The 27,715-nt window shown below is 38.0% G+C and overlaps 2 protein-coding genes across 15 annotated transcripts in view; both read left to right on the plus strand.

Moving 5' to 3' along the window:
- Positions 1–27,715, plus strand: part of tacc (transforming acidic coiled-coil protein) — a 593,942-nt gene that overhangs the window by 336,194 nt on the left and 230,033 nt on the right. The window lies entirely within an intron of this gene.
- On the plus strand, positions 22,441–27,532 carry LOC137237758 (uncharacterized). 3 transcript variants are annotated; one of them, XM_067761926.1, is made up of 4 exons: positions 22,441–22,854; positions 23,725–26,500; positions 26,587–27,095; positions 27,198–27,532. In XM_067761926.1, the coding sequence occupies exons 1-2, from the start codon at positions 22,847–22,849 to the stop codon at positions 25,823–25,825; spliced, it is 2,109 nt and encodes a 702-aa protein (XP_067618027.1). In that variant the 5' UTR covers positions 22,441–22,846; the 3' UTR covers positions 25,826–26,500; positions 26,587–27,095; positions 27,198–27,532. The 3 variants fall into 3 exon arrangements, with proteins under 3 accessions (XP_067618027.1, XP_067618035.1, XP_067618020.1); XM_067761934.1 differs by having other exon boundaries at positions 23,725–23,825; positions 23,880–27,095; XM_067761919.1 differs by having other exon boundaries at positions 23,725–27,095.

The following is a 27,715-nucleotide window of genomic DNA, read 5'->3' on the forward strand; positions in this document are numbered from 1 at the left end:
CGCCTAAGATAATGCGATTGTTGCCAGTGAGTAAGACCCTGATATTAGGGCGGTATCCACTGGGGCAACACGTGGCAGGAGGGATGTAGATGTTGATGATTTCTAGGTTTGCATCGCCTGACCGGACAGACCTTGACGTTCTAAGACGTTTTCCCTGCATTCGATGCCAGGATCAAATATATAATATTGCACAAAGTGGTGTATGATAAACGCGAGACCGCCTCCATTTCCGCTCTCGCGGTCTTTCCTGTGGACATTATGCAATGCAGATCTTGCTGTGAGTTTAGTCTCTTGAATCGCAGCAATGCGGATGTTGTGCCGCTTCATGAATCTCCGTAATCTTCCCAGTTAGTCCATTATAGTTTAACTGCAGAATTCTGAAGTGCATAAGGGGAGACGTCGCCACTCTGGGGGTAAGTGACGGGTGACTACGCCTGGGTTGTGGGAGGCCAGGACGCAATTGCTGTTGTGGCCCTGGGACTGGGCGTCCTTGGGCAAGCATTGGGGTACCCGGATGATTTGGGTTTGCGACCTGGCAACATGGCGCGATGAAACCCGTCGGGGGGTTGCCGTCGCGGAGACCAGAACATCTAGGAGAGTGGCACCACCCAAGGCAGGAGCTGCATTGGGCGGATGTCGCAAACCTATATATTCTGTGCTGGCAGACGGTGCAAACGGAGGTAGGGACTAAGAGTCTGTTTCCCTGACCTGCACGATTGCTGCCGGAAAATAGGGGGGGAGAAGACGGGGGCAGGGGCTGATGCTCAGCATTGCTACCAACTCTACTACGAAGGTAGTAGTTATGAGTGGTATCAGCTGTTTGAGTTGTTGGCGCCGTGGGGCGCGAGCAGCAGCAGGTACTTGTTGTGGCTTGCTGAGCAGCGGGGCTGCTGGAAGGTAGTGGGGGGCGCTTAGGCGTAGACTACGGGACGCCCTTGGGCGTGAACAGCAAGGAGCCACAAAAGATTTATAAAAGTTACGTGGACGTCGGGTTTTGGGATCAAGCCCAGAACAACCTGTCCGATGCAACCATCCCTTGCGCGAGACACACTGAACAGAGTATGACCGTCCTAAAAAGATTCTTTTCCGGCAGATGCAGCAAAACCATTTCTCAGGACCGGGGTCGGGAGACGGACCCGGATTGGATTCGATGCCTTCCCGTAGTAAAAGAATATGGAGCAGTCCTGCTGCAAGGAGCTGCTGGGAGGATGACAATTTGTGGGAGGGACGAAACAAATTAGATGGGACCTACATACATGGGAGATGATGACTACATACAAAGCAATTAGCCAGCCGATCACGTGCTACGCGTCACCCATATGGTCGCCAAGCCTAAAAATCACCCACTGGAAGAAACTACAGGCCTGCCAAGATACTGCTCTCAGAATCGCCACGGGCTGTCTTCTTATGTCCCCAGAACACCATCTGCATAATGAGGCGAGAATACTCCCCATCAGGGAGAGAAATGAGATGCTGACCAAACAGTTCCTGTTGAATACCCAGAAACCTGGGCATCCCAACAGACATCTGATTGATGAACCAGCACCGCCTAGGGGCTTAAGGAGTCATCTCCGTAAGCATTTTGAGGAAATACGGCACCTGAGAACCCAGCCGTATGAAGTGAAAAAACACAAGCAGGTCCTTGGGAACTCCATAAACAGGCGTCGGACCTTTATGCCGGGAATTGCCTGGTGAATCCAGTACTTAACGAAAATTATCCAAAACTCGCGGAAGAGGAACGCATACTCCCCAACTTGCTCAACTTCGTTCTGGATACTGTAACAGGTTAAACTCTTACCTATCCAGAATCAACCCCGACATACAAAATGTATGCCCCGCTTGCAATGTGTCCCCACATGACACCAACCATGTCTTCAATTGTAATGTGGAACCAACGCCTCTAACACCCCTATCCTTATGGTCCACACCTGTTGAAACGGCAAGTTTCCTTGGACTCCCGTTAGAGGATATTGATGACAATTTGTGATCGGTCGCGGCTATTAGGTGGGGCGAGCATTGCTACAACAACAGCAACAACAGGGACTTCTAAGACTTCGATTAAAATCAGAGGCCTGGTATGGACGTTTTAACGTTTCGGGATTTGATTTAATGAGTTTGGCACATAACTTGGCAGCGAACGTGAATTTTTTTGACCCGTGTCTTATTAAACCTAAACTGCCCTATAAATTTCGGTTTAGTTTAGGTTGAACTACCGGCCATGAGGACCTCACATAAACTGGTTGAGTCCGTAGTGTTACCAGAAGTTTGTTTTAACGACCAAACTGAAAAACCAAGACCTATGTTATAAAATAACTCCGCCCTCTTGGCAAATACTAGAATGTTCGTAGAACTTAAGCCACTTGCTGCTTCTAGATCTGACAGCTGTATCACTCCTAATAGAGTCTTAGCCCGGCAAGTGCAGGGCACGAGCACAGAACGTGCTCGACCCTTTCCTCCTCCAACTCGCACTTCCTACATCTGCTATCACTGACCAAGCCTAATTTAAAGGCATGTGAAGCCAGAAGGCAGTGTCCAGTCAGAATACCCGCCATGAGTCTACAGTCCTCTCTTTTTAATGATAGAAGCAACTTTGTTAGTCTAAGGTTGTAAGACCTACACATAATCTTCGACACTTTCCGCCCCGCGCTTGAACCCACGCCTTTCCCGCTTGGTCGATCATGTGCACCTCTCGCCTTCGCTTAATCTCGCCCAGTCTAATTGGGACGTCTGCGGAGCAAGCTTCAAGGGATGCGCACTTTTTAGCTAGTTCGTCCGCTTTTTCATTCCCATCTATTCCCATATGCCCTGGGACCCAATATAGATGTATGCTTCTCCCTGTCCCGATTCTCTCCAGACACTGCTTACACTCTAACACGCATTTAGATGCTGTGCTATGCGAGATTATTGCCTTAATTGCTGCTTGACTGTCAATATAAAAGTCAACACGGTTGCAGCTTAAGCTATTCCCTTCCAGGGTTTCTACTGTTGTTTACGGCTAATATTTTCGCTTGGAAAACGCTACAATAATCCGGCAGCCTGTAGGATCTGCATATTTCCGGATCAGCACAGTATACCGCAGACCCTACTCCTTCCACTACTTTGGAACCATCTGTGTACACATGTATCGCCTCGTCCGCCATTTGCGCACCTTTGCGCCAACCGTCCACCTCTATTGTGGCTTTAATATCTCCCTCGAAGCGCAGATAGGGAGTCAGGTAGTCTGTTCGTCTTGTGATTGATGACGCTATACTACTATGGCCATATAGTCGGCGCTCAAGCTGCCCCGAGGCACCGGGCCTGGTTGCGGTTGTTAATGCTATGTTCTTTGCTACCAGGTCTACAGGTGGAATGTGCAGAATGGCATACAGGGCAGCCGTCGGGGTTGTTTTCAGGGCTCCCGTAATGCTAAGCATCGATAGTCTGCATACACCCTCTAATTTTTTGAGGTATGTTGTTGTTTGTGTGGCTTTCCACCAAACAAGAACTCCATAGTATAGAATAGGGCTTACAATCGCTGTAAAAACCCAATGAGAAAGAGAGGGCGATAAGCCCCACGTACACCCCAGCATTATTTTACATGCATAGAGTGCCGTTGAGGCCGTCTTGACCCTCTCCACCACGTTGAGCTTCCATGGCAGCTTACTGTCTAGGATGATTCCTAGATATTTCGTGCAAGGTTTCTCCTGTAAGGTCACCCCTCCTAACTTAGCCCTGGTCCAATTTGGGACCTTGTACCTCTTTGTAAACAAGACCATATCCGTTTTCTCCGCATTGACTTTCAACCTAACATTAGACGCCCAGGTATGAATATCCCGAAGCGCCGATCCATCAAAGATCTAATCGTTGGAAGGCACTTTCCACTTATGACAATTGCAATGTCATCTGCGTAAGCCGTAAGTTTTACGGGTCCCTCATCGATTCGCCTGAGCAGTTGGTTGATGACCAGCGTCCACAGCAGAGGTGATAGCACCCCTCCCTGCGGCGTGCCCCTGTCCACTGATTTCGTGGTTTCGTACAATCCCCATTGTGATGTAATATTCCTGCAATTTAACATGCAGCCGATCCATCTGATTAAGGCGGGATGTACTTTAATGTAATTAAGACCATCCATAATCGACCATTTAGAAACATTATTGAAAGCCCCGGCAATGTCCAAGAAGACTCCTAGAGCATTATTCCAGGGATTTCTTTATGCTTATTACCACCCTATGCAATGCGGTGTCTACCAACTTGCCTTTGGTGTACGCATGCTGTGTTGTGGAGAGCAGCTTTTCATCCACGTTGGACTTTATGTAGACATCTATCAGCCTCTCAAAGGTTTTGAGCAGAAATGATGTTAAGCTAATGGGTCTATAGTCTTTGGGATACACGTGACCGATCTTCCCTGCCTTTGGTAGGAAAGCTACACGAGCAGTTCACCAAGAGTGCAGTACATGATTCAGCGTTATGCACCCATCGAATATTATTTTAAGCCATTCCACGACCGCCATACTTGAAACTTGTAGCATGGCCGGGAATATACCATCTGGGCCCGGCGATTTAAACTTAGAAAACGTTTTCACTGCCCATTCGATCTTGGTATCGGTCACCAAGGCCGGCACTACCCGCTCCGTGATCCAAGTGTGAGTGATGTCTGCTGGCTTTTCTAAACCGTCTCCCGATGGGAAATGTGTGTCGAGAAGCACCTCAATATTACGTGAGCATTCCCCGTTCTCTTTCTTTATTAGTCCCTGGACTATGTTTCCCCTTGCTAGGAGTTTTTTTCAACCATGCTGTTTCGCTAGAGCACTCTATGTCTGTACAGAAACTTTTCCATGCTATGCTCTTCGCCTTGGAAATTTCACGCTTGTAGATCCTCAGTAGACATTTCTTTTACCTGTCTTCTTATAAGACTCAGCTTATTGCTCCACCATACCGGCTTTGCTTTTCTTCTTATCTGAATCTTCTTAGAGGGCAAGGTTTGTTATACGCAGTCATAAGCGTCCTTGTTAGGAATTCATTCGAATCCTCCAGTTCCTTAGTTTTGGTTTATTTCAATCAAAATCATATTTCTGGCCTAATAAATTTGTGAAAAAAACTAGATCCTCAACGTTTGGTTGGTGATATAGATTAGTCCCAGAAATTCAAAGATGTTATACATAAAAAAAACTACGTTGTTTTTGTTTGCACAGTTTGAATTAAAGCACTTTTTGTTATTTTTAACATAAACACCGTTATACAACTCACAAAGTCTCCTTTTCGGCTTATGTGCCATGTTAAATCAAATTTTATACATATGCATATGAAACCATGGAAAAACCTTAACATTTAAGACTTTGTAACGAATAGATTGTCCCCTTGTGAACTGCCTAATTGCCTGCATACCAATAAAATGAATCACAAATTTTTCCTTTATTTGAGATTTGGTCTTTTTTATCGAGCAATTTTAGTCCAAAATGAAAATATGGTGTGGCAAACATGATGGCTATCTCATAAATGCTATTCCAAATTTCACCCTAACTTATAATACCAAACATATTTAACGCTTTTAGCGAGCACAAGTATCTTTGATACGTTGGAAACATGTTTCCGTCAGGTGAGTGATAGAAATTTCTGCGCTATTATATTATTAGAATTAATTGTATTCTTAGCAAACACTTTAAAATGTCTAAGAATTGCCGGAAAGTCGAATAAATGATTAGATTGATTCAGAAATATATGATCAGTAATCCAAATCGTTGAGGGGATTAAAAATACTCAATGGTGAGTTCAGAACATGATCGCTCAACAGTTGTGTTTGTTGAATGCGCCTTTTGTTTCGTTCTCATTTATGTATCTGGATGACTAACTGCCTGGTTTGATACTTGACTGGAGAAACCAACTTTACTATTTGAGAAAGAATTTCGTATTTTTAGTTTTTGGAGCCAAGTCGCCGTCGTTGCATTACGTTTACAACGTTTACAATTGATTTTTCTATATTGTCATTGCGGTTCTGATCTGAAGTTTATGATTTCAACTGTGAATTATTCACAAAATGTAATTAAATTTTCTATAAGAATATTAAGAACTTCCATGTATTTAAATTTATTTGAAAATATGTGTTTATTATTAAATTTTCGCTTTTTCACATAATTGGAAAAGGTATCTCAAAGTTCTGCGTAGCAAATGGTTATCTCCCAAAGTGAGCTTTAGTTAGTGATGGACGATACAGCGATTTTGAACTATCAGTGAAACTAGTGATAGAGATTTTTGAATCGCGGCTATTTTTTATAGCTATTGCGATCGCTTTAATTTATTTTTAATAAGCGAATCTGAAATTTGTATACTTGGATATGAAAATGAATGTTTAAGTTTGTTTACCGGAATAGATTGAATGTTATACATTAATTTAATTTAGTATACAGAATATATGAACCAAAATTGGAATAAAAAGAAAAAATATGTACCTTTTATTGTAAACTGATGTAATGTGAAATTCTAATTTTCTGAGATATTATGATACAATATTATTAACTGGCTGGCGACATTATGTTCAGTCTCGTATTACACACAATGAGATGAAACTAGCGGAAATGCTAATTGAAAATGCTTTGATTTTTAAATGTAAGATGAATCAACCCGAAATAAATCTGTATATGTAACACCATAAAAACTTGATTTATTCACTATTATTTTTATACTACACCGATGTATTCAGAAATACTCCGTATGAATTTATTCTGAAAGTTGTATTTGGCTGCATAATGTTTTTATAGTAAAGTGAATTAATTTCTAATGAAAAATGCAGAGGAAAAATATAGCAAATTCTTCAAACTATTACAAAAATATTCTTTAATAGAAAATTAGCCACCCACTTCAGTGCCCTAGAAGTTAGCCGGAGAATTAGCCGGTGAATGAAGGAAAATCGCCAATCACTGATATATTTGGATAGCAATAGCTGTCACTATTAGCGATTTTTCATTCTGTATATAGTGAAATATCATTCCATCACTAGTTTTAGTTTATTGTTTTGCCTTTTTCGTCTACAAAAGTGTTGAGATGTTTTGCGGAACGAAATAAGTGGAATTTTAGACTTCTTATTTTTTTACCTGCTATTTGGCCGCTACCTTCAATGCCTGTGGTCTTAAAAGAAATAAAATGTGAATTCCAAACGGTCGTCTTCAAGAAAATGAATTTAATTTCTCATCGATTTTACTAAATTGTGCATGTTGTTTATATATTGTCTTATAAATGCACGAAGAAGTCGTGACTGACACATATGTATGTAAGTATATGTACATACATACATATATGTATGTATACGTATTTGTACTCTTATTCTTGGCATGTAAATATTTATACTGTTAATTTTACCGCATTGAGTCCAGTTGTTTCGTACGACTTTAAACTACAGTTATTGAATCTAAATGATAATGTAAAGCCAAGGTCAACTTGAAATTTTTTTAAGCTGAAAAACTGGGTTTTCTAAGAAGAAATCGTTCTTTAGTTCATTTGATTGTGTCAAATCAATTGAGAGTGTACATATGTACATACCTATTGTTATGACCATGGTTGCCACACCATGTATTCACTTGGGACCATAATTCATCGAAAAAAGGACCAAATCTGAAAGATATGGACCACATTTTTTTATACTTTAATTGGCTTACAAACAATTCACAAATGTGTCGAATTCGTTGTAAAGTCTTTAATTTCAGGTTTTGGTGAAGTACAATACCACACATATTTTCATTTTAACGAAAACCCTTATATAAATATATTTTTTAACGAAAAGCCTTAAAAGAAAACCCGTGCCACAAGCCAAACTAGTTCTGTTTCATTTAGATAAAAATCTTATTTTTTAACTAAATCCTCCAGAGCTCGCTTGTATCAATTTTATCATAAAATCGGTCCTAAAGGTTAAATAAAATTGTTCCCAATAGCTAGGTGTTCCAATTGTTTTTAAATTTAATTCTTTACTCTTCCATTTACTAATCCACCGTCACGCTTCAATTTTTCCATCTATGGCCTAGATTCAGTAAGTGCGAGTTTTGAAGTGTATAATTTTTTTTCATATAATTTGTGTTGGAGAAAAGTGTACCTTTCAAAACTCATATTTATTGAATCTAGCCACAGTCCTCAGATTAACCGTTGAGAAGTCTTAATCAACTGTGTAGTATTGGAATGTTGATCACATTTGTCTAAGTACGAGAAATTAATTAGCAATGTTATTACTAAAGTTTCTGGGGTTCTGCTCTCCAACGGGAATAATTTGACACAAGCGTTTGTATAAGATCTACGTTGAGCAGTTGTAAAGCTATCGCTTTCAAAAAATATTTCTGCCTTGCTTCCAATAAAAAAATTCCTTGGGTTAAGATCCTTAGTATTCTAAATTATGTACACTGACATTTTTTAAATACCAATATTTGGATATAATCATTGTACCTAAAATTACTCAAAATGTGCTTCATATTGATGGTATAATATCGACAGACAAACTTTTTCTGATTGAACTAATTAGGGCAGGCCGGAAATATATATAAACTTTTAATGCCGTAACTGACATTGAATATGACAGGTGTATAGCATAAACGCCATTAACTTCCAGACACAAAGATAGAAAATATAGCCGTATCGCAGTGTGAGCTGTGAGCAAGAAGACACTTTCCACAATAGTCTTGGAATTTCTTAAACTCATCAATTTGTCTGGGGTGTGTGCGTAAAATTTACATATCGACATCCCAAAGGAAAAGTAACACTCACTTCTTTTCAAAATTTGTTTAAGGGTCATTTTTTGTTTGGCATGTCGATATATAGTTTCACAAACTCTGAATACCTAGCGGTATGCTTGCACGCATAACTTCAACTTAAATTAAGCGAGTGGTAAGTGCACTTAATATAAAATAAATTAGTTTCATGCTTTGATTTAGATTTCAATTCAAGAATGGGTTCATCAGTAGCAAACTCCGTCAAATTTGAGGTGTACGTTTATTTCCAACACCTTTTTTAAGCTCAAGAAGTGACAAAAATCTATCACGAAATGTGTTTGATAACCCATCGAAATATCTTGCACCAAAACAAGATTCTCTGAGTGGCCGCTTGTTTCATCAACAATTAACGAAAGTTGGGTTGCTTCCAGATCCAACACTTGTCTAAACTATCTTCTAGGTGATTTGCCATTGTTCTGCTACATTTTAATGATAGCAGGTTTTTCGTAAGAAAAACATTGAGGTTAATTGAAAATTATAAGAAGGTTAATGAAGGTGTAGAAAATTTTGTATGCCGTGTTGAACATTTTTACCTCAGTGAAAAAAACAAAAGGCTAAACAGCCTAAAAAGGACCAAAATTGAAAAAAAGGGACCAGCGGACCAAATAGGGTTGGAAACGACCATTTTTGGTCCAAAAGGACCAATGTGGCAACCGTGGTTATGACCATGTATCTATCCGGTGCCGTAAAGATTTTCATGCTCATTTTTTTCTGGTGTCGCTGCCATTCCTTGTATGCAAAAAGGTGAACTAAACTGAACACTACTCTAGAAAGCTGCATTAAACATGTTTTTTTCTAAAAAAAAATGTCCTGTAAGTAACGGTAAAACCTAATTTCTAAATGAGAACCTCTGAATATTGGTGTAAAAGAACTCAGGATCTATGTATCTTATGATACTACATATTGTATTTACCATATAGTCGGTTTAGTGGGGAATAACCGTATTTAGACTGCCTGTTTGAAAATGTTTATCTCAGCCAAGTTTTGTTGTAGCGATTAAGACACTCCCCGAAGGTCTTTTGAGGAGAATTATCAATGTTCATGGTCCTTTGCCGGATATAGATCTGGTAACAAGCACAAGCCCGACTATCTCGGTAACGATTTAATATGAGCACATTGAACCTTCTAGGTCATTTCTTCTAATGAAACCGGCGATATGCTAATGAAAAGTAAGAAAATATGCGGGTTTTGTGAAGCTATTCTCAAAAACGCAAAAACATTTTTTAATTCTCATATTCTTTGAAGTATTAGGCGCACTTGCAGAACGGCATAAAGTCATTCAGATCTTCTAAAAAGAGTGGCCGAACGAAATCACTAAGTCGACTCAAGATTTTAAGTCAGAGTTGAAGATGTAGAGAAGGTAATATTCATTAACACATTCGAACATGAACAATTGAGGCCAGGTACTTATTATAGGTTCTGTTCGAACGTACCTGCAGAAAACCGGCCGAAAACCTTTATTGAAGCTCGTCGAAGGACGTTTGTGATATGCAGTTTTACAGACAAGTACACAGTTTTCTCAGTATAAGCGCTACACTGCCAGTTACGGTAGCTTGAAGCGAACGTTCAATCTCTACTTTACGGAGATTAAAAACCAATTTGCGTAATAAAACTGGAGAAGAACGTTTGAATGGATTGGCACTGTTAAATATTCACAGAGATTTCGAAGTTACTTATGACCATATACTGTATATTCTGACAAGAAAAGGAAGGAAAATTAATATTACTCTATAGGTTATGTATGTAAATTGATCTGACGTTATCTCGTCATCGTTTATAGAAATGAACATCATTACTCAACAATTATTGTTATTGAGATTTTAGGCTGAGCTTCTCTTCCAATTTGCGTTGTGCTCATTTTTAGTTTTTCCTACAAATTGGCGGTACGGGACCTATTTGTTTTATGCCGACTCCGAACGGCATCTGCAAGGCAGATGAGTTTTCACTTAGAGCTTTTCATGGCAGAAATACAATCGGAGTGCTTGCCAAACACTGCCGAGGAGGCGACCCCGCTTAGAAAAATTTTCTTCTAATTGAAAAACCTTATTTCTAAAATTTTGATGTTGCTTCGCCCGGGGTGTGAACCAAGGCCGCAAATTTATGAATACGTTGCAAATATACAGTCTACTGTGTATGCATACATATATGAGTGAGTTTTTCTTATTCATACCTCCGATTATTATCTTTCCATTTTTGTTGTGAATGTTCTATTGGAGATTTTTAATGCTCTTTTTAGTAATGAAAAATTGACGACAATGCTACCTTTTTGATTAAGTTAGCGGTGTTATAATTGAAAATCAAAGAAACTGCCGTGATGTGGTCATTACTATTGCACCGATAACGTTTCCCCATAAAGTCTACAAACAATTTATCTATATCATGTAATGAATCGTGTCGGATGGCTATCACTAATCGAGATGGGCGTTTTCGAGGACATATCGCATAACTTGACTCACTTTTAAACAGCTTCGCAGCAAGGCTGATGCATACTGATGTATGCAACGGTATCAAATCTTCATCTCCTTTCAACTTCACTGCTTTAAAATGCCTCATCAATATCTCTGCTCGTGTTTGATAAGCCTTACTAGTAAAAGAAGTTTTAAGGCATCAGAAATAGAGTTGTATTAACAATTATCGTGCTTCTTTACAATCTGTAAAACAAATCAAATTAGGTTAATGTGATTATTAAATTCGGTAAATTTGATTTATTTAATAAAAAAGTCAACAGTTATACTTTTTTATACCTTTGTTATAAAAATGGGAAAATCACACGCCGCGACCAGCAATAATTGATATAAACTATAACAACGGGCAGGTATTATATGTATAAACTTATGCGGCGATAATCGATGCGAACGGCTTCTAAATCTTGGGAATCGCCTCTTTTCAAAATTGGTAAGCCCTTACATTTTTGAAATTCAAGCATTTCAACTATATTTTTAGATTTATCGCCAATGTAAAGTGAGCGAAATTTTTTTTTCTACTTTAGGCTGGCCTAGTCCTCTCCAGTTTTCGAACTCTCGCATTCCTAAAATTTCTTCAGCTGCAAGCCGTCCAAATTTACTGCACTGAAAACAAAGACGGTACTTTCAATATTTAGTCATTTACCGGAAAATAATCACAATGACTTAAAGTTGTCTCACAACGAACACAGTTAACTAGTAATTTTTGTTTTCGAGTAGTCGTGGCTCCGCCCATTTTCATTTAGTTTGTCTAGAATACTTTTAATGCCATAAGTCGAACAAAAATTGACCAATCCTTCTTAAATTTGGTAGCGGCATAGATTCTATGACGGTAACTGTTTTCTGTGAAAATGGGCGAAATCGGTGGAAGCCACGCCCAGTTTTTATACACAGTCCACCGTCTGGCCTTCCGCTCGGCCGTTAACACAATAACTTGAGCAAAAATCGATATATCTTTACTAAACTTAGTCCACGTACTTATCTGAACTCACTTTATCTTGGTATAAAAAATAGCCGAAATATGACCATAACCACGCCCACTTTATCGATATCGAAAATTACGAAAAATGAAAAAAATGCCATAACATCAGACTCTCATTGCTTTCATTTAAACTAGTGTTTTTATTGCCATTCTCATCATAATCATCAATCTTTTCACTCTTGATAGAAGTTATTTCCAAATCTTTATCACCGGGCATTTCTTTGCTGATATTAATACCTTGGGTACTAGTGTCATCCGCCTTAAAAGAAAGTTTTATCGCCCAATAAATCATTTTTTATCTGTTCTAAAGTAAAAAGTAGCGTAAATTATGTGCGAGTTAAAACAGAAAAGAACTTTTCCCATGTTAATTAAATGGGAAACTAAAATAAAAATAGCTTACCCCGTAGAGTGGACTTATAAGACCCATTTTTGGTGAGGTTTTTTTTACATCAAATAAAAACGTTTTACGTCCCGATTCTGAGCGTTACCGGTAAAATAGTACCCAGAACATTATGTAACCGAATATCGTTACCAGTTCTTTTATCGTGATTCCGGCCTAAGTGGTAACGCTCTCATTACCGAAAAACTCACCAGTGTCTGTGGTGAAAGGTAGTATTCTTCGCTTTCACGGTTGCCACTTTGGTCCATTTCGCCACACTTTCGTTAGCCCCCATATAATTTTGAATTTACAGCAATGGAACTCTCACCATAAAAAATTGCTCAGTCAATAAAATGTACCAGAACAATAACATTTCACCTAGGGTATAATTTAGGCCAGGCTATAAAAAGAAAAGTGTTGGCAAACACATTGTCGTTAATTGTTGATGAAATAACCAACTAATCAAAAAAAAAAAAACTTGTTTTATAATAATATTAATAACGGCTAGATATCTCGATCGGTTTTACAACACTAATAAAATCTTAATATATAAAAAACACGTGTCACACAATTGATAGTCCGGGAGGCAGCGACATTTTCGAGCTTGTTATTTTACCATCGTTGGTTTTTTTAATAGTAGTTTAATCTGCGTACATGTACGAAACAGCGGTCAGCTGCTCTGGTAGCAGTGGATGTAGGCGCTGGAGCGCCTCCCACGCGTAAAAAATGTTTTTAAATAAAAATATATTACCATAGCTGAAACTTATTATACTCAGTTGAGCAGAGCTCACAGAGTATATTAACTTTGATTGGATAACGGTTGGTTGTACAGGTATAAAGGAATCGAGATAGATATAGACTTCTATATATCAAAATCATCAGTATCGAAAAAAAATTTGATTGAGCCATGTCCGTCCGTCCGTCCGTCCGTCCGTCCGTCCGTCTGTCCGTTAACACGATAACTTGAGTAAATTTTGAGGTATCTTGATGAAATTTGGTATGTAGATTCCTGGGCACTCATCTCAGATCGCTATATAAAATGAACGATATCGGACTATAACCACGCCCATTTTTTCGATATCGAAAATTTCGAAAAACCGAAAAAATGCGATAATTCATTGCCAAAGGCGGATTAAGCGATGAAGCTTGGTAGATGGATTGACGTTATGACGCAGAATAGAAAATTAGTAAGATTTTGGACAATGGACAATTTTTACAAGAAGGTAATTTAAAAGTTTTGCAAGCAGTAATTTGGCAGTTGTGGAAGATATCATGATGAAATTTGGCAGGAACGTTACTACTATTACTATATATGTGCTAAATAAAAGTTAGCAAAATTGGATGAAGAACACGCCTACTTTAAAAAAAAAATTGTTTTTAAAATCAAATTTTAACAAAAAATTTAATATCTTTACTGTATATAAGTAAATTAAGTCACAATTCAACTCCAGTAATGATATGGTGCAACAAAATACAAAAATAAAAGAAAATTTTAAAATGGGCGTGGCTCCGCCCATTTTCATTTAGTTTGTCTAGAATACTTTTAATGCCATAAGTCGAACAAACATTGACCAATCCTTCTTAAATTTGGTAGCGGCATAGATTCTATGACGGTAACTGTTTTCTGTGAAAATGGGCGAAATGGGTGGAAGCCACGCCCAGTTTTTATACACAGTCCACCGTCTGGCCTTCCGCTCGGCCGTTAACACAATAACTTGAGCAAAAATCGATATATCTTTACTAAACTTAGTCCACGTACTTATCTGAACTCACTTTATCTTGGTATAAAAAATGGCCGAAATCCGACTATGATGACCACTGCCACTTTTTCTATATCGAAAATTACGAAAAATGAAAAAAATGCCATAATTCTATACCAAATACGAAAAAAGGGATGAAACATGGTAATTGGATTGGTTTATTGACGCAAAATATAAATTTGGAAAAAACTTTGTAAAATGGGTGTGGCACCTACCATATTAAGTAGAAGAAAATGGAAAAGTTCTACAAGGCGAAATCAACAGCGTTTGGAATCTTGGCAGGAATACTGTTAGTGGTATTGCATATATAAATAAATTAGCAGTACCCGACAGATGATTTTCTGGATCACCTGGTCCACATTTTGGTCGATATCGCGAAAACGCCTTCACATATACATCTAAGGGCCACTCGCTTTTAAAACCCTCATTAATACCTTTAATTTGATATCCATATCGTACAAACGCATTCTAGAGTCACCCCTGGTCCACCCTAATGGCGATATCTCGAAAAGGCGTCCGCCGATAGACCTAATGCCCACTCCCTCTTAAAATGCTCAGTAACACCTTTCGTTATTTACCCATATCGTACAAACATTCTAGAGTCACCCCTGGCCCACCCTAATGGCGATATCTCAAAAAGGCGTCCACTTATAGACCTAATGCCCACTCCCTCTTAAAATGCTCAGTAACACCTTTCGTTATTTACCCATATCGTACAAACATTCTAGAGTCACCCCTGGTTCACCCTAATGGCGATATCTCGAAAAGGCGTCCACCTATAGACCTAATGCCCACTCCCTCCTAAAATGCTCAGTAACACCTTTCGTTTGATACCCATATCGTACAAACATTCTAGAGTCACCCTGGCCCACCCTAATGGCGATATCTCGAAAAGGCGTCCACCTATAGACCTAATGCCCAGTCCCTCTTAAAATGCTCAGTAACACCTTTCGTTTGATACCCATATCGCACAAATACATTCTAGCGTCACCCTGGCCCACCCTAATTGCGATATCTCGAAAAGGCGTCCACCTATAGACCTAATGCCCACTCCCTCTTAAAATGCTCAGTAACACCTTTCTTTTGATACCCATATCGTACAAACATTTGTCACCCTTAAATAAATCATATACTTACTTTTCATATTCTTACTCTATTTAGTTTCTCTCATTCCTCATTTATATACACATACACACACATACTCTCTCATATTGTATTACACACCAGAATTGTACTCTTTTGTATTTGAAGTTAGTTCTTGTTTGATATTCAATAAAATCAGTCATCGTAACAGCATCAGAAGTTAGCTGAACCGTACAAAGAAAAAATATAATAAGAAAGTTAAATAATTAAATATGGACTTTTCAAAACTAAGTGTGCTACAACTACGGGAAACACTGCGCCGTGTAGACCTAAAATTGGCCGGGAACAAGACTGAATTAATACGGCGAGGAGGCCAACGAGGATACGGTGCGACCAGTGGTGGAGAAAATTCTAGAAGAAGCGGAAAATGTGGATGCAGGGGAGGCATCGAACGATGCTGGGAGTGAAGGACAGCTGGAAGCGCAGGTAAGGGAGCTACAGGGGGTAGTGGAGGCCCTTACAGCGCAGCTGAAAGCTCTAAGTAATCCACGTGCATCAACTAATCCGCAAAACGATATGTTTGTGCATGCTTTATATGCGCACAGCAGCGCAAATTTGAATAGCAACGTTCATTTGTATAGCAACGCACAATCGTATTCCGCTACATCGCAAGCAGCGCTTCCAGTCCACGTAGCAGCAACGTCAACGTCACAAAGTATGCAGCGCAACACATCAGTCGCAGTCGAGGTAATGTTACCGGCGCAAGCAATTTATATGCCGGCGGAATCAATGTATATGCCGTCGCACTATGCCAGTTTACCAACATTCATGTCAACAGCGGAGCAAAGGGCACATACACATTCAAGTATTTATATACCGAATCAGTTTTCGACACTACAGCTAAGAGAGGTGAAGCCACACACCGTACAAGAAATCGCATCAATTCTACCCATGTTTGACCCGTGTGATGATGAATACACATCAATACAATTTATACAACGAATTGAGCAGTTGAGAGAAGTATATAATTGGGACGACGGGCTGCTTATCTTTGCTGTTTTGGGCAAGCTTAAAGGTGTTGCCAATCGTTGGGCAGATGCGCAGCCAGTTTTTAGGAAATGGGGTGAGTTTTCGAGTATGTTTTTAAGTGATTTTCCATGTGTGGCAAATGCCGCTGATGCACACATTCGTATGATGAATTCGAGAATTGGTAAGAGCGAATCAATGGTAGAATTCTATTATAGAATGCTTGCAATAGGTCGTCGTGAACAAATCGACGACGCGTCAATTAATAAATAGATAGTTAATGGTCTCTTTGATGAGAATTTGAAACGAACGTTAAGCGCAATGAATTTTACACGATGCGCAGACCTATTGCAATCATTAAAGAGGGTGATGGAAAATCAAATGTATAATAAAAAGAGAACAAGTGGTGTAGAACAAAAAGTTGTGCCACAGCGCTTCACACGAACAAACGAATCGTCAGCTGCTAGTAGTAATGGTGAGGTAGGCGTCACTTGCTTTAAGTGTAGATCAAAGGGACACATAGCAAAGAATTGTGTAAAAAAGCAGAAAAGTGGTGAAAAAGCAGAAACTAAGCGTGTGAACAATCTAGAAGTTGAAGAGAGCGAAGATAGTGATGCAAGTGTAGAAGAAGAAGCGACAGCAAATAAAATTCAAATTGCAGAGCCGATAAAAGAGTTGCGAAAGAGAGTTTATATTTTGGGTAAAGAAGAAGTCTGGTGCAATGTGTTAATCGATTCAGGGAGTGCAAAATCACTTGTTAAGAGATCGATTGCAATGAAGTGCAGCGAGTGCTTTATACCGTGCGAAGAAAAATTAATCGGTTTCGCCGGAGGTGTATTAATCTGCAAAGAGAAGATGTTTACGAAAATTAAATTCGATGAAGTGGTTTATGAAGTCGAATTGCTGATAATCGATGACACAAGTATGAAGTACGATGCACTCATAGGAATCGATGTTTTATCAAAAGGGAAAGTTATTATAGAGGATGGAATGTGCAGCATAATGGCGATTGATAGGAGTGCAGTCGATGTAGGTAATGGGTTGAAAGCTGGAATTGAGCAGCAATTAATGGAGTTACTTAATAATTTTGGTTATTGTTTTGGCGAAAGATTGTGTGAGTTAGGGAGGTCCCGAAGTTTTAAGATGGGCATTAGGCTAACAACTTCTAAGCCAATTTCAAAGAAGCCATATAGTATTCCCATTCCCAAACAGAAAGTGGTAGAAAAGATAGTGCAGGAATTATTAAGTCTAGGGATAATTCGTGAGTCGAAATCGCTGTATGCATCCCCGATTGTCTTGGTGAGAAAGTCAAACGGTGAAGATAGGCTGTGCGTCGATTTCCGCGAATTGAACGCTGTTACAGAAAAACAGCCGTGGTTGATGCCAACTATAGATGGGGTACTGGCGACACTAGCTGATAAAAAGTTTTTCACCACGCTTGACCTAATGTCTGGTTATTACCAGATAGAGCTGGAAGAAACGTCAAGACACTATACAGCATTCGTAACTCACAACGGTCACTATGAGTTTACACGGATGCCATTTGGGTTGCGCAACGCACCCTGTTCATTCCAACGTATGATGTCGAATTTAGTAGCCCCTCTTGGCGAAAAGGTTATCAGCTACGTCGACGAAGTGATTATCGCCAGTCGAACCGAAGAAGAGAATTTGTTATATTTAAAAGAATTTCTAGAGATTGTTGAACGAGAAGGGTTGACCCTTCGATTATCAAAGTGCTCATTCATGAGAAGTGCTGTGTCGTTTCTGGGCCATGAAATAGATGAAAATGGCGTTAAACCAGGTGCAAAGAAAACAGAGGCCATCATGAATTTTCCCATACCTCGAAACCAATTGGAGGTCCGAAGATTCCTGGGACTAACAGGTTTCTTCCGCAAGTTTGTCAGCGGGTATGAAATCATTGCGAAGCCGCTTACGGAATTAACAAAGAAAAATATCGATTTTAAATGGAGTCCCCTATGCGATGATGCATTTCGAAAATTGAATAGACTTATTGCTAGTTCGCCGATACTTTCTATTTATGATGTTGGCAAAGAGCATGAATTGCATACAGATGCTTCAAGTGTAGGACTAGCTGCGATTCTAATGCAGCGTGATGATAATGGAATCATGAGACCAGTAGCTTATTATAGCAGGGCCTGCGCAGGGGCTGAACGAAATTATCATGCATACGAGCTGGAAGTCTTGGCAGTTGTTGAGGCCTGCCAACGATTTCGAATGTTTTTGTTAGGTAAGCATTTTACCATCGTAACCGACTGTCAGGCGATATCGAGCGCTAAATCAACAAAACCTATGTTACCGCGAGTTTCACGCTGGCTAATTAAGCTCCTCGAATACGATTGTGACATTGTGCATCGTGCTGGGACATCAATGGCGCATGTCGACGCTATGAGTCGTGCCCCACCAGAGGCAGCACGAGAAGCCGGGGGTGATATACAAACGTTGTCAGTTGAGGATTGGGTGTCAGTCATGCAGCAACAAGATGAAAAGCTTAAAACGATTATAGACATTTTGAGGGGAGCAGAGCAATCCGAACATAAGGTTCAAATGAAATCAGAGTATAAGTTAACAAATCATCGGCTGTACAAGTTAAATGGCACTAATGAAACTCAACTGGTAGTGCCAAAAGGTATGAGGTGGCGCATGCCACCACGATTGTGGTCATCCAGGGGTAGATGGAACAATAAATAAGTTGTTAAAAAACTTCTGGTTTCCCCGTTTGCGAAATTTTGTGAAAGTATACATTAAATCGTGCATCGAGTGTTGCTACCACCGTCACCCGACTCGAGAACAATGCGAGCTGTATGGAACGGATACTCCGAAGTTACCGTTCCAAGTCCTGCACTTGGATCACCTGGGACCATTTGTGAAGAGCAAGCACGGATACGAATACGTGTTGGTCATCGTCGATGATCTCAGCAGGTATGTGGTTGTTGTCCCAACGAGATCGACGAAAACAAAGCCGGTGGTTGACGCTCTGAATCAAGTCACGTTATTTTTCGGCTTACCTCAGAAAATGGTAACAGATCGTGGTACAGCCTTTACGTCGACAGCTTTTACTACGTTCTGTGAAACAAACAATATCCAACACATCAAGGTAGCAGTGCGTACACCGCGATCAAATGGGTTGGCCGAGCGAGTTAACCAGGCGATCTTGGCATATTTGAAGCCATCAACTAATAATCCGAAAGATTGGGATGTCCACTTACGCTCATTGCAGTGGACACTTAACACAAAGAAGAATACCACCACAAAGTTCGCTGCTTTAGATCTTATGTACGACTTTCCTCTTCGTGACATAAGCGGAAATAACGTATTGGCAGCGGTTCATGATGACGAGGTTCAATTTGTGATGAATGGTAGGCGCAATGATGCAATCCGTAACATCGAAGCCGCTCGAGTTAAATGGAAAGCTAAATTCGATGCTAAGCATATTAAACCCGAACCGTACGAGGTGGGCGACTTGGTTCTGTTGACTGCTCCCACGCCTGCCACTGGCGAGTCTCGAAAGCTCCAACCACCGTATAAAGGACCATACGTCATCACTAAGGTCCTGCGATTTGATCGATACGTCGTCGAGGACATCGAAGGCCACCAGTGTTCGCAGCGTAAATATTCAACAATTGCCACAACTGATAACATGAAGCCATGGTGTGCCTTATTCCCAGAAATTGACGATGATTTGGATGGCATGGAAGATGATACGAAACTAATTCGAAACTCGGGACGAGTTAAGCAGCAGGAGAGGCCGAGCTGTCACCCTTAAATAAATCATATACTTACTTTTCATATTCTTACTCTATTTAGTTTCTCTCATTCCTCATTTATATAGACATACACACACATACTCTCTCATATTGTATTACACACCAGAATTGTACTCTTTTGTATTTGAAGTTAGTTCTTGTTTGAAAAGGCGTCCACCTATAGACCTAATGCCCACTCCCTTTTAAAATGCTCAGTAACACCTTTCGTTTGATATCCATATCGTACAAACACATTCTAGAGTCACCCCTGGCCCACCCTAATGGCGATATCTCGAAAAGGCGTCCACCTATAGACCTAATGCCCACTCCCTCTTAAAATGCTCAGTAACACCTTTCGTTTGATACCCATATCGTACAAACATTCTAGAGTCACCCTTGGTCCACCTTTATGGCGATATCTCGAAAAGGCTTCCACCTATATAACTAAGGATTACTCCCTTTTAAAATACTCATTACCACCTTTCGTTTGATACCCATATCGTACAAACACATTCTAGAGTCACCCCTGGCCCACCCTAATGGCGATATTTCGAAAAGGCGTTCACCTATAGACCTAATGCCCACTCCCTTTTAAAATGCTCAGTAACACCTTTCGTTTGATACCCATATCGTACAAACATTCTAGAGTCACCCCTGGCCCACCCTAATGACGACATCTCGAAAAGGCGTTCACCTATAGACCTAATGCCCACTCCCTCTTAAAATGCTCAGTAACACCTTTCATTTGATTCCCATATCGTACAAACACATTCTAGAGTCACCCCTGGTCCACCTTTATGGCGATATCTCGAAACGGCGTCCACCTATGGAACTAAGGATCACTCCCTTTTAAAATACTCATTAACACCTTTCATTTGATACCCATATCGTACAAACATTCTAGAGTCACCCCTGGCCCACCCTAATGACGACATCTCGAAAAGGCGTTCACCTATAGACCTAATGCCCACTCTCTCTTAAAATGCTCAGTAACACCTTTCATTTGATACCCATATCGTACAAACAAATTCTAGAGTCAGCCCTGGTCCACCTTTATGGCGATATCCCTAAATGGCGTCCATCCATAGAACTATGGCCTACTCTCTCTTAAAATACTCTTTAATACCTTCCATTTGATACACATGTCATACAACCACATTCCAGGGTTACCCTAGGTTCATTTTCCTACATGGTGATTTTCCTTATTTTGTCTCCATAGCTCTCAACTTCCTTACTTGTTTTTTTATTAAATTGTATTATAAAATAATGAAAAATGATAGTCAGCTGTTGATATGCAAGTGTAAAATGCATCAGCTGTGAATATAAAGAGTGTAAATAAAAAATAAAAATAAAAATATTTTACCATCGTTAAAATTTGTTTACATAACACGGAATTATTATTTAAGTGAGGAAAAAGTAAGTCAGCTGGCTGTTAGGCGGGGGAAAGACCGTCAGCTGATGCAATAAACATCATTCGCGGCGAGCGAAACCCAGCGTCCCGCATTGTTTTCTTGGCATCAGCTGACTACTTTTCCGTTGCATAACAAGCAGCTGACGAGTATTTTCTTTAAATACATGTTAAATAGTATAACATATTTCATTTTCAACGATGGTAATATTTAATGTACATAAATATTTGCACAATAATGTGCGGTACTGGAAGGTCAGTAGCGTGGGGACGCTCTCAGATCGCAAGTAACTGTTCCTCAGTGTACAACGTAAAATCAAAATGTCTAAAGTGCAACGGTTTTGTGTATTTTGTTTGCAAAAATCGGGTAATTTAATAAACTTTAATGAGACAAATTTATTGAAATGCAATGACATCTTAAGTGTGCGTAAAGAAAATAATTTGTCGTCAAAAAATGTAGTATTACCGAAACAAATAAACGACTTTGAATTATACCATGCCAAGTGTTATAGAACATTTACAGCTTTGCCGCCAAAATATCGCAAACGTGAAGAGATTGTGAGTGAAGACGAAGAAAGCGAAGCATCAACATCATCAGCAAAGGAAAATGAGTAAGTACATTGAAAACTACTGAACTGTTAATAAAACATAAATGATGAATCAAATAAGAAAATTTTAAATTATTTTGTACTGTTAATTATATTTGTGCATTTAGTTAATCGGATTGAAATATAAATTTAAATTATTTGTGAACATTATTAAGAATTTAAAATTACCGTTAAAATAATTGCAAAATATACATTTGAAAGTTTCGTGGTCAAAGCGTATACAGTACGATACACAGCCGAGAGTATACCTGCTTTTTTACCTGTGAAGACGGAGAGAAGTGCGTTTAGGGTCCGCTTGAACCCTCTACCTGGAATAACTTTCTGGTTACATTTGCCTCTAAAATCGCTCTCTAAATAATAATAGTTATTTCTTAATGTTTAGTAATATTTTTTTTAGTAACAGATTTTATTACTAACTATTTTAGTGCATAATAATTAAAATCATTTTTAATTAAAAAAAAAATGTTATATTGAAGGAATTATAAAATCTTACACTTAAGCATATTTTTAATATGTTATGCTTAATTATAATTTTTTAATGAGATTTTAGACAAGAAATGATTCCAAATCCTGCTGAAGATGTTACTATGGAAGAATGTTCGCAAACTGAATCCAATGAAGATTTCCAACAAGAGGAGGAGTTATTAAATGAAACTGTATGTATATTTTGCAATAACAAACGGAAAAAGGTTAAAAGCCGTGAAGAAATATTAGCGTGTGTAACGAAGAAACAGTTGATAATTTAGAAAGTTTAGCTGTCCAATTAGACGATTTGAATTTTTTTAATAAAGTAAGTATTCGTAAAAATAATCACATCTATTATCACTCCACTTGCAAAAAAGCATATGAAAATAATTTATTTCGCAAAGTCTCGGCAAAACGTGAGGAGACAGACTGGCATAAAGTTAGAAATGTAAACAAGAAGGCCTATAAAGAAGTGTGCCAATTTATTTCCGAAAATATTATTAAAAAGCAGCAGTCATTTTTTCTTTCTTTTTTACACACACTTTTTATGGACAATGTTCAAGACGTGAATAAATTAGAGTATTCGTACATAAAGCCATATCACTTGGAAAAACGATTGGAGAATACATTTACAAAAAAAAAAATTGCAATAGTAGAAATAGACAATAAAAAAATTGTTAAACCTTACGGTGGCAGTTTACTGCGGAGTGATATTTTAAAAATAGGAAAAAATGACGTTTTGGAGAGAGCAGCCCTCATTTTAAATGCAGAAGTGAAAAAAATGGAACGTAAAAAGTTGGCCAGTCAGTTAACAGCTACTGATTTAATGAAAGGGGAGTGTAATATTCCAGAATCGATTATTCAGTTTCATTTAAAATCAATTTCTGGTGGAAATTAATGTCGTGTACGTAGTGCTCATCGTCAGCGACTAGCAAAATCATTTTCTGAAGATTACATATATGCGATTTCTAATGGCAACATAAAAACATCAAAGCACATTTCTCTTGGAATAACCATAAATAGTTTAACAAATAATAAAAAAATTTAAATATTTTACACAGATATGGTCACTGCTGTAGTTACACAACAGTAGAGGAGTTACAAACAGAAGCTACTTTCACTTCTTGCCTTCGCACTGATATTTGCCCAGAAGATATTTCTCGTAATAAAAATTTAGGCACTGGATTGGCATTTAATAATTTTGATAGATTTGTAGATACAGCGACTGGAAAAGATACGTTGCATGACACTGTCGGCATTATATTTCAAAATATTAGTAATGTTTCTGAAAGTAGCGGAAGCAATGATGATACTCGCTGCGTTGATGTAGAAGAACCTTCTGAAATTGCAAAGAAAATACGGAGAACATTTGACGTAGTTACCTCGGAAATAGAAAATTATTCAAAAAAACGGAAGCTTAGTGAATATTTGCAACCTTTAAATAGTCCACTACGGTCGTTTATTCCAGAAAATTTGACATCACTGAAGCAAACAAATTTTATATGGTTCGTATCGCATTTCTTAAAAATATCAAATACGCCGATGTGGGTTGGTTTCAATAGCCTCATTTTTAACGATCTATCGCCAAAACAAAAAATTTCGTATTTAACAACAATAAATTTGTCACCAACAAACGCAACTGTTGTATTAGAGATAATGAAACATTCCCAAAAAGTTGCTTTGGAGTGCGATGAAGAGCATATGCAAGTGACATTTGATTTAGCGATAGCTAAAATTGCTCTCCAAATACAGGCTTCCGAAAAACCACGTTTCGATAATCTTTTTATACATGTTGGCACATTTCACGTGATGATGGCTTTTTTTAAAGCCGTAAGTAAATTTATTGACAACTGCGGCCTACCAACCATTATGGTCAATAGTGAATTATTGGCGAGAGGATCTGTAAATAGTTTCATCAGTGGAAAGCACTTTAATAGATGCAAACGATTACACACAGTTTTATCAGCTTCTATTCAAATATTGCATTTTGAAAGTTTCCTGGAATTGTGCAACCTTGAATTTACGGATGAGATGAAAAATTACTTAATAGATTTTACCAAAGAAAAATATAGTATGCCAATGTTACAAAATACTGAATTAATAGAATTATTTCAATTGTATGAAACATATAAAAAAGTAACGCTCGAAGGAAAATATGGAAAAACAGCGCAATTTTACATGATATATATAAATTTAATAGATTACTATTTCATGTTGAATAGCAGCATAAGAGCGGCAAATTTCGAGACATTTCTGTATGTTTTACCAAAAATTAGTAACTTATTTTTTATATTTAACTTACAAAATTATTCTCGATATTTGGTTAAATATCATGACAATCTAATGAAGGTGGAAGAATCTCATCCTGGTTTAGGAGAACAGTTCCGAAAAGAATCGTTTGGCATCAAGAGGACAGAAAAACCGTTTTCCAGACAATCTGTCGATTTAACATTGGAGCAAACCATAAATGCAGATGCTGCAAATAAGTTAACAGGCATAAGTCACATGACGAATTCTATTGCAGCCCGTCAAAGATGGTGTAAAAGCCACAGTTTTAGATCTACTATAATTGCTTTTGTTATGGAAGAGACAGGCATAAGGAAGCGCCAGGATATTACTGCTGATCTTGAAAAAAATCGTATTCAAAAAAATTCTACGCAAATTTATAAGTTAATTGAAGCGATTAATGAAAATATTAATCCTTTTTCAAATAATATCGATCGTAATTGTTTATTTAGCATTTCAACGGGTGAATCAGTACCAGATAATATTGCGACATTTTTATTGAACATCGAGAAGAATGGGAACGAACAGCGAGAAAGATTTATTGAAGAATGCGCTGCAGATAAAGACAGGTTTGAAAAAGTTATAAAACAAAATAAAATTTTAAATTTCAGTAATACTGTACAGAAAAAGAAGATGCCAGTTTCTGGTAAAGTTGTAGAAGTCCGTATGGAACGAGATTTATTCGGCCAATTGCTGTCCGTATCTTTACAACAAACTTTAGATATTGATAAAGTCTTGACATATCCATTAACACCTGTACCTTTTCCATTGTGCCATTTAGATATTACTATTTGTACGACTGCTAAATCAGCTCTTTTAAAATTATTAGAAAAAAAAAAACGGACAATATACCTCCTGCACATACTGACATCATAGTTTTCGATGGTTTTTTTATTCTCCATTTAATGAAAGAAGTACCGTTAACGTTTTACAACGTATCGGAAAAAATTTTGCAAATGTTTCTCATGAACAAAGCCTCTATTGTTATAATAGCATTTGACCGATACATGTTTCCATCCATAAAAGATCATGAGCATATTTTACGAGGAATGAGACGCTCCAACTTTCACATTACCGGACGTGATCAAATTCGCCCGGCCGACTTCGTAGCTGAGTTAAAAAATGTTAATTTCAAAGAGGCTTTGGTTAATTTTATTATCGACGATTGGAACAGTGATTACATGGCCCCTTTTATAGCAAATAGGCAAATTTATTTAAATTTTGATAAATGTTATAAATATGAGGTCGTAAATAATTGCGTACAAAGAACCGAAGATTTTAATTTAAATTGTCCAGCGCACGAGGAGGCAGATACAAAAATAGTATATCACATTTGCAAAATAAATTTTGAAGCTAATATTACTATAAGATGTTCAGATACTGATGTTGCAATTATAATGCTAGCAAATATGGAAAATACCCATAAAGACGTTAATATTTCAATGGAATTTGGCGTAGGAAATCATCAACGATTCATTAATATAACAAAATTGTACAAAAATTTGGGTCCACAGTTGAGCGCCGCATTACCAGGTTTTCATGCTCTCACAGGTAAAACTGATAAACTGTTCATAAATATTACAAAATATATCTTCTGAAAAATGCTTTTGTTATTAAATATTTAATTCTCTTCTTAGATTGCGACTTCAATCCAGCTTTCTTTCGAAAAGGCAAAAACCGACCATTTCAGTTGCTACAGAAACACAAAAATATATAGATGGTTTTAAAAAAATTAGTAATATTTCTGAAATAGATATTAACAAAGAATTTTCAACAATTGCGGAATATGTTTGCCGCATATATGGCTTCACAAAGATAAATGAGATTAACAAAGCGCGTGTAGCGAGTTTCGTAAAAACTTACAAAATACTGGACAACGATGACGTCTTTCAACTACCAAAAAAAAGTATCGACGGATCTGCAATGCCACCATGCCAATCCGAATTGCGGCAACATTTTCTAAGAACGTGTTACATTGCACATCTCTGGGCTCATGCTTTTTGTAAAAATCCTTCTCCATTTTTTCCAGAAAATTATGGTTGGGAAGAAAAAGAAGAGAAGTACATTTTCAAGTGGTTCGAAGGCACGCAATTGCCATCACAAGTGTCAGAAATTACACTCGACTCAACTGAAGATAATACTGAAGGTATTATATTTTACGTTATATATTTTAATAAAATTTACTTAATAATTTTTTTTTATTTATTTTACTTAATAATTAATTTATTAATGTTTATTTTATTTATAGAAAATGATGAGAATCAACTAGACACCTCAGAAGCCTTACCTTCGAGCGACGAGGAGGATAGCGGACAAAGTAATAATGAGTCAACTGATTCGGAAGATGAATAATTATTATTTAAAAATTATTAATAATTTCATGATCAAAATGTTAATATTGCTGTTCTCTCAAATTAAAATATTTTAATACAAAGACTTTAGTTTTACAAATAAAAAATAGAATATTTCTCATTTACTGCATATTTTAGAACCTTTGTGTGCAAATATTTAAGCGAATTAAATATTACCATCGCTGAAAATGAAATATGTTATACTATTTAACATGTATTTAAAGAAAATGCTCATCAGCTGCTTGTTATGCAAGGGAAAAGTATTCAGCTGATGCCAAGAAAACAATGCGGGACGCTGGGCTTCGCTCGCCGTGAATGATGTTTATTGCATCAGCTGACGGTCTTTCTCCCGCCTAACAGCCAGCTGATTTACTTTTTCCTCACTTAAATAATAATTCCTGTTATATAAACAAAT

Source organism: Eurosta solidaginis, chromosome 1 (assembly GCF_040869045.1).
Source record: "Eurosta solidaginis isolate ZX-2024a chromosome 1, ASM4086904v1, whole genome shotgun sequence".
Taxonomy (NCBI): Eukaryota; Metazoa; Arthropoda; class Insecta; order Diptera; family Tephritidae; genus Eurosta; species Eurosta solidaginis.